Consider the following 15,558-nt stretch of genomic DNA (forward strand, 5'->3'; position numbering starts at 1 on the left):
CGGATCCATGAGAGCATGTAACACTCAACTGTGAAGAATAGACTCATCAAATTATACATATATATTTATATAAAAAATTTATCCCAATCTAGAGATATTTCTAATTTTCGTTGCAATAGTTATCTACTCTATAATTAAATGGATAACACTTACAACATCCTGTAAGTACCGGGATACTCCATATATGTGTAAGCTTAGTACACTAAGCCAATTTAGGCTTTAAAAATTTCAAATTTAAAGTTTCAGTGTATTTTATGCAAATCAAATAACAAGGGGCAAAACTAATACTCCAACATATTTACATAAGGCTATCATCCTTTAGATACTTAAAATTAACCACCAAACGAAACAACAAAGACGCGAAGCTTGACAGGAAACAGTACATATTTATTTAAAATCATAGTTTGAATCAAAATTCACAACTAGTGGAAGATAGAAAGCTAATTTGTCTTTACTTCTATTCTTTCCCATCCTGTAGTTTTGCGTTTCCATCACTTGCCTTGACACAAGTCGGTACGGACTGACATCTTCGTATCTCGGAAGATTTAGAAGATATATCTTAAATTTTCGTTTAAAAGATACGAAAGCTCACGAAATGACGGCCTGCTTCAGAAAGTAAGGCGGTAATCCACGCATCCGCAAGCTACGTATCAACGGAAAATCAGTCGTCGCCCAACGTCACGGTCAGTGCACAAACACAAAAGCTCCCGCGCTGTACTTCCCCAAAACCCAGTGTGACTTATCCTTCTCATATACGTCCTTGATATAACAGATGACAAAAAAAGGATGGATGTTTTGCAAAAAATATTTTATGTTTTTTTAATAAAATTAAAAAGTTTAAGTAAACAATTTTTCTTAACTGTGGAAAGGTACGCCTAAACCATGTAACCCACCGAACGCTATTGCTGATGGAAATGTTGAAGCGCCATTACTCTCCGTCGGAAGTGACGCAACTCACTCGTGTGATGTCAACTACATCAACACTGGTGGAACCGATAATACTCAAATCTTTGTACTTGGTGGTACATGGTTTGTACATAAACAACACTTTTTTGGTCTGCTTGACTGCTGTTCCGTTACCAAATTATGACGTCATCATGTTCATAGAGCGTTTTTGACATTGGAAAATTTACACCCATAAATTCATTTAACATCAAATGAATGATTTGTATACGGATTTTCCATCTGTTGATAAAGGTACCCCTAAGCCATGCGAATCACCTAGCACCATTCCTAATGGAAACTTTGATGCATCATCTCTCTCTGTCGGGAGTGTCGCAACCTACGCGTGTGATTCCACCTTCATCAACACTGGAGGAGACAGCAGTACTCGAACTTGTATACTAGGGGGCACGTGGTCGGGAACCATCGATATGGTCTGTAAGTAAAAGTGATCAAATAGAAGACGAACACAAAATTCAAGTTGGAAGACAAAATTTATTTTTTAGCAATATTAAAACATTAATCAGACAGCAATATTAATTAAATGATACACCTTATGAAGCCAAATGGGGTTTCCAATAATTTCAATAAAGCCTAAATGCTGTTTAAGATAATTTAAGGTTTTAACATAAAATCTAAAAACAGCTAATATTAAAATGGAAACTGTAACTGAAAAAAACTAATATTTCTAAATAATTATCAATAAAATATTATTTAATGATTCTTTCCACAATTTTCAGTAGTAAAGGGACAAGAAATAAGATTTCTAGACATGTAGATGATTTTATAATAAGAAGTGTCACGCATGTTGTTTATTTTTTATTGGTCAAGTACTGGGGGACCAAGATTTTCTTTGGCAAACCATTGGGTTGCCCGATCAATTGAAACTGTTTTGGGATAGGGTCAGGGTTAGGGTTAGGGTTAATGTTATTTTGAAACACGCACTACACTCTTAAGAACATGTCTCTTGACCGAATAAAATTTTAGAAAAAAAAATAAAAATAACATATACATAAATGTATGACTCTTGAATAAGTTACCCGGCATACAGTTGAGGAAAAGATCATTTATAAGTGCCATCGGATTTATGTACATATTTTATGAAAATGTAAAATGTACTTAATATTGTTTCCTAAGATAAACTTATTTGAATAACATCTGAATGACAAGATAATATAATGTTAAAATATATCTATGTGATTTCTATTGTAGGTTCACCTGTATACCGCTTTGAATTAACAATTGCTGATGGTACCACAGGCGAAGTTTACATGATTGTGCATGGTCAAGATGGATCTTTTAAATTTACTTTCCCCTCTTCTGTGCCCCTTCACACAGTTGGTCTAGCTGTCTATGAGGTAATATGAGTGTGCCAATGAACTACGTGTCCCAATCTGCAATTTGTTTAACAGATACTAAGGTTATCTTCCGGAATTTCTTTTTTTAAAAAGCTAATGTTATTCCAATTTTAATAGCAGAAAAACCAAAGACTCAACTTCACGACTCCTGTCTGTATTTCCAATTTTATACAAACTATTCGAAAATTAGTCGATGATGTTTTCTTTGGATTTGTGGATCCCCAATTGTTATGAATAATATAGATTTGTGCCAAATATAATCTACAGAATGAATGAAGCTTCCTCGGCGTTTTGGGAGACAGAAAGAACTAAAAAAGATAGGCAGGAGCGTTGAAACTTTTTGCTGGAAATGAAACTTTTTTATTGCAATATGGTATACCGTATTTTATGTACAAGGTAATATATTATAGTAGGTTTTTGATTGCATCGTTCCAGGCTTATATTTATTAAAAAATGAAAAAAAAAAAAAAAAAAAAAATGAAATAGTGACCTCAACCGTGCATCGAATTCTCGGTCATGGAATTTCAAATTATTTTTGTTTTGTTACAAATTTTAATCAATCACCTTGTCCACTACACTACTTCTAACGATAGTGAAGTTCTCCATGTGAAACCATGTCAGTGGAGACCCTCATGTTAGATATTTCTAGATAAGTTATAAAACAGCATCAGTGTGAAGTATTTGATTGGTTGTTATATTTAGACATAAAACGCCGAATCCCCTTTATTGTAATCGGTGATATAAACGCAGCGTAGTAGTTAGACCCTGTTTATTGATATGTTGTATATATCGTTTCTTAGGTATACTTGGTATACTTGGCTATGAATGCCAACTGAGACGTCCAATGCTTAAATAATCTGCAATTCGTTTATTATGACGTTATTATCATTTAATCATTATAGACAAAAAATTTCTTGGGATTTCCGCATAAAATTATTATCAAATGCAAATAGTTACCTCTGTCCTGTTTGCATTTATATTGGCTATGAATACCTACTGAAAGACGGCGAAATAGAAAGGCATTTTAATCGTCACAAATACTTTAAAAAAAAACTGAACGAGAAACGAAGAGTATTTTTTTTTTAATAAAATCAAAATTTGTGGAAATGTACTAAAACTTCTAAAGTTAACAATTTTTCTCCAAAACAGTATTCTCACTATGCTCAGATGACATTATAACATTGAATATATTTACACTGGTATCAATTGCAATACCTCAATATATACCATATTTGCACGGCAGTTTAAAATGTATTAATATAAACATTGGTGCGTTTCTTTATGGCAGACATGAAGCTCTTTTCAATGTATCAATAATTAAATTCACATTTTAAACTTATTCTAGGGGTCTCTGCTTTTATATTCTCTAGGTTAGACATCTTTATCAAGGTCGATTTATTCCACAAGATAAAACAGCCATGGACGTTTCCATGTCATCATTACCCTATATTCCTTAAATCTAAAACGTGAATGTAATGATGTGCATATACTTATCGAAACTGATAAAAATTAAATGATGTCTGGTTTTGTATACTGTGGCAGAATATGATTTAATCCTGTTTCTTATTATTACAGGAACCATTTCCCGACGTAGGAGATTTGACGAAATTTGAAATTGGTACTTTTTTTGGATCAGACGATAACGAAATCAATTTTGATAAGGCAGGTATTATATCGAAACGATTCAGATGTCTCATTCATTTAGGGGATAGAAAGCCATTTTTCATAAAAAGATTTAGATCATGAAGATTAATTTTAACACTGTAAAACGGCAAACCTCATAATCTAATATCAAGTAGGATTATGAAAATTGATAGTCTGTACCAATTTAGAAAGTTATTTAGGATGCATACATGTCGTATTTTCTCTTGAAATTTATCAAAATTATCCTCTAAAAAGAAATTTGAGATCGCTTCGCTCCTTTTCTAATACATTCCGAAATCACAAAGCTCCGTCCACTTTACCTTTTTTCCAGCTGATCGCATTGTTGATCTGGCGATGTGGTGTGTGGTGTTTTTTTCTGTCAGAAGTTGGTCGCATTGTTGATTTGGCAATGTTTTTCTGTCAGAAGTTGGTCGCATTGTTGATCTGGCGATGTTTTTCTGTCCGAAGTTGGTCGCAATGTTGATTTCTGTCAGAAGTTGGTTGCAATGTTGATTTCTGTCAGAAGTTGGTCGCATTGTTGATCTGGCGATGTTTTTCTGTCCGAAGTTGGTCGCATTGTTGATTTCTGTCAGAAGTTGGTCGCATTGTTGATCTGGTGATGTTTTTCTGTCCGAAGTTGGTCGCATTGTTGATTTCTGTCCGAAGTTGGTCGCATTGTTGATTTCTGTCCGAAGTTGGTCGCATTGTTGATTTCTGTCCGAAGTTGGTCGCATTGTTGATTTCTGTCCGAAGTTGGTCGCATTGTTGATTTCTGTCAGAAGTTGGTCGCATTGTTGATTTCTGTCCGAAGTTGGTCGCATTGTTGATTTCTGTCAGAAGTTGGTCGCATTGTTGATTTCTGTCAGAAGTTGGTCGCATTGTTGATTTCTGTCAGAAGTTGGTCGCATTGTTGATCTGGCGATGTTTTTCTGTCAGATGTTGGTCGCATTGTTGATTTCTGTCAGAAGTTGGTCGCATTGTTGATCTGGCGATGTGGTGTATGTGGTGGGTTTTTTTCTGTGAGAAGTTGATCGCATTGTTGATCTGGCAATGTGGTGTATGCGGGGTTTTTTACTGTCAGAAGTACCTATTCGATTATAACTCAATGTATTTGTCGGGTTTCCAAGACGCCTGTCTGCAGGAATCTTATAATATTTATGTCTAGCATCGACGAAGCTGTCAAAATAAGTTTGCTGTGCGATATTATGGCCTACATCACAAATGTTTTGACAAATCAGTATATATATATTTACATTTACATATACTACATTCATATTGGTAACAATATGGGTAAACTGGGATAATATCGACAAACTGGGCCAATACGAGATATTGAAAATGCGCAAATCGAACCCACGCAATTGCATTCGGCACATTTCTAGACTATATCTATATCTATATTGTACTGACCACCTTCATCAAGCTGAAGTTTATGTCAATTGGAGTGATTGTTAAAAAAATTAATAGGCAGAAAGGATTGCTGATTTGAATGCTATAGTTGAAGGGTTTGAGAGAATTTGTGGTTGTAAGGAATTCCAATCTGTTATGGTTCTAGGAAAAAATGAATATTTACGTGTTTGTGTTCTACATGAGGGAGTCTGATATGTGTACAGATATGCATGTCTTGTGTTGGAGGAAAGAGTAAGTTTTCTCTAATGTTTATTTTATTATGTGTTATTTTATGAAGCATGGTTAGTCGCATGTCTTTCCTACGGTGTTCTAGAGAGCGTCAGTTAAGATGTTGTATCATGTCACCAACACTGGGGTGTTTCTGTGTTTGTTGGTGACAAATCTTGCTGCTCTTCTTTGTACCATTTCAATTTTACTGATGTCTGATTTATTATAAGGGTCCCATACTGAGCAGGTATACTCTAGTGATGGTCTAACAAGGGTCTTATAGGCCTGTTCTTTAATAGAGGTAGAGCCGATCTTAAGGTTTCTACGGAGAAAGCCCAGGGTGGAGTTGGCTTTTCCACAGATGTTGGATATATGGGATTCCCATTTCAGATTTGATTGAATTGTAATGCCTAGGTATTTGGCTTTGTCTACATGTTGTAATTCTTTCTGGTGTAGGATGTATTTGTGATGAATGACCTGTTTGTTATTTGTTATTGATAGGATGTTGCATTTTGTCTAGGTGGAATGACATTTCCCAAGACTTATCCCATTCAGCAAGTTTATTAAGGTCTTCTTGTTGTCATTTCGCATCATGTGTGGATTTTATTGTCATGTATGCAATGGTGCAAAAAGGCGTACGGTGGAATTAAGGCCAGTTAAATTTGGACTAATCATTCTAACTAAAGTATGATACGACGTATAACGATGAATATAGTTTGAAGACGCCTCCAATGACAACATACAGACACAGGGACATGTCACGGTAGGAATAGCGTACGTTTCACGTTAAATATATTATTATCGTGCTGATTTAATCAGGAACTATAACCTTAAACGTATCGTTCAACTCCTTGAAGAACATTGCAACTTCATCGGTAATACAAATGCAGGGCATTACAGTAGATCTAAGGTAAACTGCATATATGCCTGACACCGTATACGACTGCATGTACCTGACAACATGTACGTGACAACAAGTACCTGACAACATGTACCTGACAACATGTACGTGACATATAGCTGACACCGACACTAACGACAGGCCTTGACATTCTGATTTAAAGCGTCATTAGAGGTAGTCGTTGTGAATATTTGTGACGTCTTAGCATGAAAAATGTGTTCATTCAATGTCTGAATGTCATGTCATGCCTTAAGAAATAAAGTAAACTTCGAAATGATTAAAACTTTGGTGAATCTAATTAAAGTTTGTTCTGAAAGTAGTTAATTAATAAAAGTATCCTTAATCAGCTAATTCTACATTGGCCCTGCTATAAGGCCTCGGTTTGTTACATTGGCCCTCGGCCTACGGCCAATATTACAGACCTCGCCCTAATAACAGCGCCAATATGGAATTAGCTGATAAATAACCGTACAATATTTGTTTATTTTTAAGTGTATATTTGTATAATTTGCAGATCGAGATAGAGGTTGAAGGTTTAAGATACCAGGTGGACACATCAAGACCTCCAAATCTCGAATTTCTTGCCGGTGGCATCTCGATAACATTTTATTTAATGTGAGTTCACTTGCCTCTCTCTCTCTCTCTCTCTCTCTCTCTCTCTCTCTCTCTCTCTCTCTCTCTCTCTCTCTCTCTCTCTCTCTCTCTCTCTCTCTCTCTCTGATATTGCATACGTGTTGTTTATCATACTTCAGCTAATTTATATCTGAGAGATATAAAAAAAATAATACCGTTAGAAAAATAAGTAATGTATACTGTTAATTTAGTTTCGTTAACCGTTAAATTCTATGTAGTTAGTTCGCGGGCGATATGAAACGACGAAAACAGAACAACGCGAAAATGCGGTAAAAGTGAAGATAAGAACTACAAACATCAAGATCAAGAAATGAAATTGCCATGAACGAGTCTGTAAAGATGACAACGCGAAATCAAGTCATCCCGAATTGAAGAATAATTGAAAACATAATTGTTTTGTTGCATCAAAGTTCGGTGACCTTGAACTTGAACTACTGTATTATTAAAACAAAGGAATATATTAGTTAGCTATGGTGTTCTATAATTAAAGTTTAGGTTCTCATATAACACTAAATAGAAAAAAAAAGTTTGGGTCCTTCTGCTCAAACTCCAACCAGGGTAGCTTATTTGAAATCAGGCGCATTTTGCACTAAAAAATACTGAAATTCTAATGTTTTTACCTATTCATTATCAAAGTTGATATTTTGAACCTAAATCTCAATGTGAATTTCCAAATTCATATCATGGTTATCTAGGAATAATTACCTGTCAGAAAACATTTTTACTTTTGAAATTCATAATTAGCCAGCCAATCGGCGGCCGGATTAAAATTCTATCCTGGGCTCAATCTTGTATACACAGGGGCCATTTCGAAGGTCTTTTTTTATTTAGTTGGTTTATCCCCATAGCAGAAATTAAAATTCCAATACTCACCTATGATGTAAAGTGTATTTCGGCTGTATGTCAAATCTGTAATATGAACTTAATCGGTCAAGTGGTTTGTCCAGGACAGGGCTTCACCTTCGGACAGTCACCCGCGGAGTAATTCTGAAAACATGAAATATTGAACTTACACACTGTGTTGATTAATTGCAAATTATGTATTAAATATTGAAGTACCCCATAATATAGAAAATGTCAAGATTTTGGAAGAAAACCAGATATACCAAACCTTTTACATATTCAAATTTACCAGGAACATGGTTCCAGAGCCTTTTCTGTTTAAAATAAACAAATTAAACAAAGATCAAACCTGTAATGAGCACAAAAGATGCATGTCTTTGTCCGTGACTGGAATCTGTGCAACCAACATATATTTCCGGAAATCTTGAATGACCCTAAAACACCATTAATATGTTTCATTAACAGAAAAAAATATTCACAACATGGTATTTTTCATCATTATAACATAAAATGCATACTTTTAATAAACTTATTACGCCCTATATTACAATTAACCAGTACAATTATCTTAAATTGGCTTACTGAGATGAACATCCCCCCAAGCCCCCCCTCCCCCCCCCTTCCCACCAAATTAACCTGGCAGGTATAAATACCACACCCCAAAACTTGACATTATGTAATACAATAAGTAATTGTCTCCCCTTACTGTTAACCAATTTCAAATGTATAAGACTGAAACGTGTTAGTTTTATACCTTTTTGGCTATTCGGCACTCCCTATCAATGTTCACCAATTGTACCCCCCCCCCCCCCTCACCTAATTTGACCGCTCATTCTGGTTCACCTAAACCGGTTAACATGCATACAGTTCCGTGAACTAAATTCTGACAACTGAGGAGACCTTGCACGCGCACCCATGTGATCGTACCCATCTGATGTGAAAACGCACATGCCCACACGTTTATAGCCGTGCTAATTACCTGCATCTACGTTATTATGTACCATTAAACTTTCTGGCCAATTCTAAATAAACTGCATGCATGGTCACAGTGACAAGTATTATTCTAAAAACTTGGCGACTTACCTTTGTATCTATGGACTCACTCGGCTCCAGTGACTGACTCTTATACTTCCGGTTGCGTTCGCTATAGAGAGCAACCAACTAAATAATTTTACATAGACCACAGTGTTAAACTTTGTTAAAGTTTTGTACTGTATTATTAAAACAAAGGAATATTAGTTAGCTATGGTGTTCTATAATTAAAGTTTAGGTTCTCATATAACACTAAATAGAAAAAAAAAGTTTGGGTCCTTCTGCTCAAACTCCAACCAGGGTAGCTTTATTGAAATCAGGCGCATTTTGCACTAAAAAATACTGAAATTCTAATGTTTTTACCTATTCATTATCAAAGTTGATATTTTGAACCTAAATCTCAATGTGAATTTCCAAATTCATATCATGGTTATATAGGAATAATTACCTGTCAGAAAACATTTTTACTTTTGAAATTCATAATTAGCCAGCCAATCGGCGGCCGGGTTAAAATTCTATCCTGGGCTCAATCTTGTATACACAGGGGCCATTTCGAAGGTCTTTTTTTATTTAGTTGGTTTATCCCCATAGCAGAAATTAAAATTCCAATACTCACCTATGATGTAAAGTGTATTTCGGCTGTATGTCAAATCTGTAATATGAACTTAATCGGTCAAGTGGTTTGTCCAGGACAGGGCTTCACCTTCGGACAGTCACCCGCGGAGTAATTCTGAAAACATGAAATATTGAACTTACACACTGTGTTGATTAATTGCAAATTATGTATTAAATATTGAAATAGTATTAATGTTGTTTAAGTTAATTATTGGTTACATCATTAAACTTTCTGAATATAATGAAAAAATAGGAAAAGTCCCCAGCCAAGGGGAGATAATCCATTACATATCCAAGTACCCCATATAATATAGAAAATGTCAAGATTTTGGAAGAAAACCAGATATACCAAACCTTTTACATATTCAAATTTACCAGGAACATGGTTCCAGAGCCTTTTCTGTTTAAAATAAACAAATTAAACAAAGATCAAACCTGTAATGAGCACAAAAGATGCATGTCTTTGTCCGTGACTGGAATCTGTGCAACCAACATATATTTCCGGAAATCTTGAATGACCCTGAAACACCATTAATATGTTTCATTAACAGAAAAAAATATTCACAAAATGGTATTTTTCATCATTATAACATAAAATGCATACTTTTAATAAACTTATTAGCCCTAATATTACAATTAATCAGTACAATTAGTTAAATTGGCTTACCTGCGATGAACACCCCCCCACCCCTTCCACCAATTGTACTCCCCCCCCCCCCACCTAATTCCTGGTTCACCTAAACCGGAACATGCATACAGTTCCGTGAACTAAATTCTGACAACTGAGGAGACCATGCACCGCGCACCCATGTGATCGTACCCATCTGATGTTAAACGCACATGTCACACGTTTATAGCCGTGCTAATTACCTGCATCTACGTTATATGTACCATTAACTTACTGGCCAATTCTAAATAAACTGCATGCATGGTCACAGTGACAAGTATTATTCTAAAACTTGGCGACTTACCTTTGTATCTATGAACTTACTCGGCTCCAGTGACTGACTCTTATACTTCCGGTTGCGTTCGCTATAGAGAGCAACCAACTAAATAATTTTACATAGACCACAGTGTTAAACTTTGTTAAAGTTTTGTACTGTATTATTAAAACAAAGGAATATTAGTTAGCTACTGTGTTCTATAATTAAAGTTTAGGTTCTCATATAACACTAAATAGAAAAAAAAGTTTGGGTCCTTCTGCTCAAACTCCAACCAGGGTAGCTTTATTGAAATCAGGCGCATTTTGCACTAAAAATACTGAAATTCTAATGTTTTTACCTATTCATTATCAAAGTTGATATTTTGAACCTAAATCTCAATGTGAATTTCCAAATTCATATCATGGTTATCTAGGAATAATTACCTGTCAGAAAACATTTTTACTTTTGAAATTCATAATTAGCCAGCCAATCGGCGGCCGGATTAAAAATTCTATCCTGGGCTCAATCTTGTATACACAGGGGCCATTTCGAAGGTCTTTTTTTATTTAGTTGGTTTATCCCCATAGCAGAAATTAAAATTCCAATACTCACCTATGATGTAAAGTGTATTTCGGCTGTATGTCAAATCTGTAATATGAACTTAATCGGTCAAGTGGTTTGTCCAGGACAGGGCTTCACCTTCGGACAGTCACCCGCGGAGTAATTCTGAAAACATGAAATATTGAACTTACACACTGTGTTGATTAATTGCAAATTATGTATTAAATATTGAAATAGTATTAATGTTGTTTAAGTTAATTATTGGTTACATCATTAAACTTTCTGAATATAATGAAAAAATAGGAAAAGTCCCCAGCCAAGGGGAGATAATCCATTACATATCCAGATCGGCCAAAAAATAGAAAATGTCAAGATTTTGGAAGAAAACCAGATATACCAAACCTTTTACATATTCAAATTTACCAGGAACATGGTTCCAGAGCCTTTTCTGTTTAAAATAAACAAATTAAACAAAGATCAAACCTGTAATGAGCACAAAAGATGCATGTCTTTGTCCGTGACTGGAATCTGTGCAACCAACATATATTTCCGGAAATCTTGAATGACCTGAAACACCATTAATATGTTTCATTAACAGAAAAAAATATTCACAACATGGTATTTTTCATCATTATAACATAAAATGCATACTTTTAATAAACTTATTAGCCCTAATATTACAATTAATCAGTACAATTAGTTAAATTGGCTTACCTGCGATGAACACCCCCCCCCCCTTCCACCAATTGTACTCCCCCCCACCTAATTCCTGGTTCACCTAAACCGGAACATGCATACAGTTCCGTGAACTAAATTCTGACAACTGAGGAGACCTTGCACCGCGCACCCATGTGATCGTACCCATCTGATGTGAAACGCACATGCCACACGTTTATAGCCGTGCTAATTACCTGCATCTACGTTATATGTACCATTAACTTACTGGCCAATTCTAAATAAACTGCATGCATGGTCACAGTGACAAGTATTATTCTAAAACTTGGCGACTTACCTTTGTATCTATGAACTTACTCGGCTCCAGTGACTGACTCTTATACTTCCGGTTGCGTTCGCTATAGAGAGCAACCAACTAAATAATTTTACATAGACCACAGTGTTAAACTTTGTTAAAGTTTTGTACTGTATTATTAAAACAAAGGAATATTAGTTAGCTATGGTGTTCTATAATTAAAGTTTAGGTTCTCATATAACACTAAATAGAAAAAAAGTTTGGGTCCTTCTGCTCAAACTCCAACCAGGGTAGCTTTATTGAAATCAGGCGCATTTTGCACTAAAAAATACTGAAATTCTAATGTTTTTACCTATTCATTATCAAAGTTGATATTTTGAACCTAAATCTCAATGTGAATTTCCAAATTCATATCATGGTTATCTAGGAATAATTACCTGTCAGAAAACATTTTTACTTTTGAAATTCATAATTAGCCAGCCAATCGGCGGCCGGATTAAAATTCTATCCTGGGCTCAATCTTGTATACACAGGGGCCATTTCGAAGGTCTTTTTTTATTTAGTTGGTTTATCCCCATAGCAGAAATTAAAATTCCAATACTCACCTATGATGTAAAGTGTATTTCGGCTGTATGTCAAATCTGTAATATGAACTTAATCGGTCAAGTGGTTTGTCCAGGACAGGGCTTCACCTTCGGACAGTCACCCGCGGAGTAATTCTGAAAACATGAAATATTGAACTTACACACTGTGTTGATTAATTGCAAATTATGTATTAAATATTGAAATAGTATTAATGTTGTTTAAGTTAATTATTGGTTACATCATTAAACTTTCTGAATATAATGAAAAAAATAGGAAAAGTCCCCAGCCAAGGGGAGATAATCCATTACATATCCAAGTACCCCATAATATAGAAAATGTCAAGATTTTGGAAGAAAACCAGATATACCAAACCTTTTACATATTCAAATTTACCAGGAACATGGTTCCAGAGCCTTTTCTGTTTAAAATAAACAAATTAAACAAAGATCAAACCTGTAATGAGCACAAAAGATGCATGTCTTTGTCCGTGACTGGAATCTGTGCAACCAACATATATTTCCGGAAATCTTGAATGACCCTAAAACACCATTAATATGTTTCATTAACAGAAAAAAATATTCACAACATGGTATTTTTCATCATTATAACATAAAATGCATACTTTTAATAAACTTATTAGCCCTAATATTACAATTAATCAGTACAATTAGTTAAATTGGCTTACCTGCGATGAACACCCCCCACCCCTTCCACCAATTGTACTCCCCCCCACCTAATTCCTGGTTCACCTAAACCGGAACATGCATACAGTTCCGTGAACTAAATTCTGACAACTGAGGAGACCTTGCACCGCGCACCCATGTGATCGTACCCATCTGATGTGAAACGCACATGCCACACGTTTATAGCCGTGCTAATTACCTGCATCTACGTTATATGTACCATTAACTTACTGGCCAATTCTAAATAAACTGCATGCATGGTCACAGTGACAAGTATTATTCTAAAACTTGGCGACTTACCTTTGTATCTATGAACTTACTCGGCTCCAGTGACTGACTCTTATACTTCCGGTTGCGTTCGCTATAGAGAGCAACCAACTAAATAATTTTACATAGACCACAGTGTTAAACTTTGTTAAAGTTTTGTACTGTATTATTAAAACAAAGGAATATTAGTTAGCTATGGTGTTCTATAATTAAAGTTTAGGTTCTCATATAACACTAAATAGAAAAAAAAGTTTGGGTCCTTCTGCTCAAACTCCAACCAGGGTAGCTTTATTGAAATCAGGCGCATTTTGCACTAAAAAATACTGAAATTCTAATGTTTTTTACCTATTCATTATCAAAGTTGATATTTTGAACCTAAATCTCAATGTGAATTTCCAAATTCATATCATGGTTATCTAGGAATAATTACCTGTCAGAAAAACATTTTTACTTTTGAAATTCATAATTAGCCAGCCAATCGGCGGCCGGATTAAAATTCTATCCTGGGCTCAATCTTGTATACACAGGGGCCATTTCGAAGGTCTTTTTTTTATTTAGTTGGTTTATCCCCATAGCAGAAATTAAAATTCCAATACTCACCTATGATGTAAAGTGTATTTCGGCTGTATGTCAAATCTGTAATATGAACTTAATCGGTCAAGTGGTTTGTCCAGGACAGGGCTTCACCTTCGGACAGTCACCCGCGGAGTAATTCTGAAAACATGAAATATTGAACTTACACACTGTGTTGATTAATTGCAAATTATGTATTAAATATTGAAATAGTATTAATGTTGTTTAAGTTAATTATTGGTTACATCATTAAACTTTCTGAATATAATGAAAAAATAGGAAAAGTCCCCAGCCAAGGGGAGATAATCCATTACATATCCAAGTACCCCATAATATAGAAAATGTCAAGATTTTGGAAGAAAACCAGATATACCAAACCTTTTACATATTCAAATTTACCAGGAACATGGTTCCAGAGCCTTTTCTGTTTAAAATAAACAAATTAAACAAAGATCAAACCTGTAATGAGCACAAAAGATGCATGTCTTTGTCCGTGACTGGAATCTGTGCAACCAACATATATTTCCGGAAATCTTGAATGACCCTGAAACACCATTAATATGTTTCATTAACAGAAAAAAATATTCACAACATGGTATTTTTCATCATTATAACATAAAATGCATACTTTTAATAAACTTATTAGCCCTAATATTACAATTAATCAGTACAATTAGTTAAATTGGCTTACCTGCGATGAACACCCCCCCCCACCCCTTCCACCAATTGTACTCCCCCCACCTAATTCCTGGTTCACCTAAACCGGAACATGCATACAGTTCCGTGAACTAAATTCTGACAACTGAGGAGACCTTGCACCGCGCACCCATGTGATCGTACCCATCTGATGTGAAACGCACATGCCACACGTTTATAGCCGTGCTTAATTACCTGCATCTACGTTATATGTACCATTAACTTACTGGCCAATTCTAAATAAACTGCATGCATGGTCACAGTGACAAGTATTATTCTAAAACTTGGCGACTTACCTTTGTATCTATGAACTTACTCGGCTCCAGTGACTGACTCTTATACTTCCGGTTGCGTTCGCTATAGAGAGCAACCAACTAAATAATTTTACATAGACCACAGTGTTAAACTTTGTTAAAGTTTTGTACTGTATTATTAAAACAAAGGAATATTAGTTAGCTATTGTGTTCTATAATTAAAGTTTAGGTTCTCATATAACACTAAATAGAAAAAAAGTTTGGGTCCTTCTGCTCAAACTCCAACCAGGGTAGCTTTATTGAAATCAGGCGCATTTTGCACTAAAAAATACTGAAATTCTAATGTTTTTACCTATTCATTATCAAAGTTGATATTTTGAACCTAAATCTCAATGTGAATTTCCAAATTCATATCATGGTTATCTAGGAATAATTACCTGTCAGAAAACATTTTTACTTTT

At 35.0% G+C, this 15,558-nt stretch overlaps 1 protein-coding gene across 3 annotated transcripts; it reads right to left on the minus strand.

The window, feature by feature from the left end:
• Positions 1-543: 543 nt before the first annotated feature.
• LOC138335406 (uncharacterized) lies at positions 544-9,700 on the minus strand. 3 transcript variants are annotated; one of them, XR_011210277.1, is made up of 4 exons: positions 9,587-9,700; positions 8,288-8,372; positions 7,969-8,082; positions 544-1,378 (listed from the first exon to the last, which is right to left on the minus strand). XR_011210277.1 is itself a non-coding variant. In XM_069284476.1 (2 exons), exons 1-2 carry the CDS (start codon positions 4,763-4,765, stop codon positions 1,283-1,285), a joined length of 597 nt encoding a protein of 198 aa, XP_069140577.1. In that variant the 5' UTR covers positions 4,766-6,021; the 3' UTR covers positions 544-1,282. The 3 variants fall into 3 exon arrangements, 1 of the variants encoding a protein (XP_069140577.1); XR_011210276.1 differs by lacking the exon at positions 9,587-9,700 and adding an exon at positions 9,022-9,204; XM_069284476.1 differs by lacking the exons at positions 7,969-8,082; positions 8,288-8,372; positions 9,587-9,700 and adding an exon at positions 4,265-6,021.
• Between the last annotated feature and the right edge of the window lie 5,858 nt (positions 9,701-15,558).

The sequence above is a fragment of the Argopecten irradians genome, chromosome 11, assembly GCF_041381155.1.
Source record: "Argopecten irradians isolate NY chromosome 11, Ai_NY, whole genome shotgun sequence".
Taxonomy (NCBI): Eukaryota; Metazoa; Mollusca; class Bivalvia; order Pectinida; family Pectinidae; genus Argopecten; species Argopecten irradians.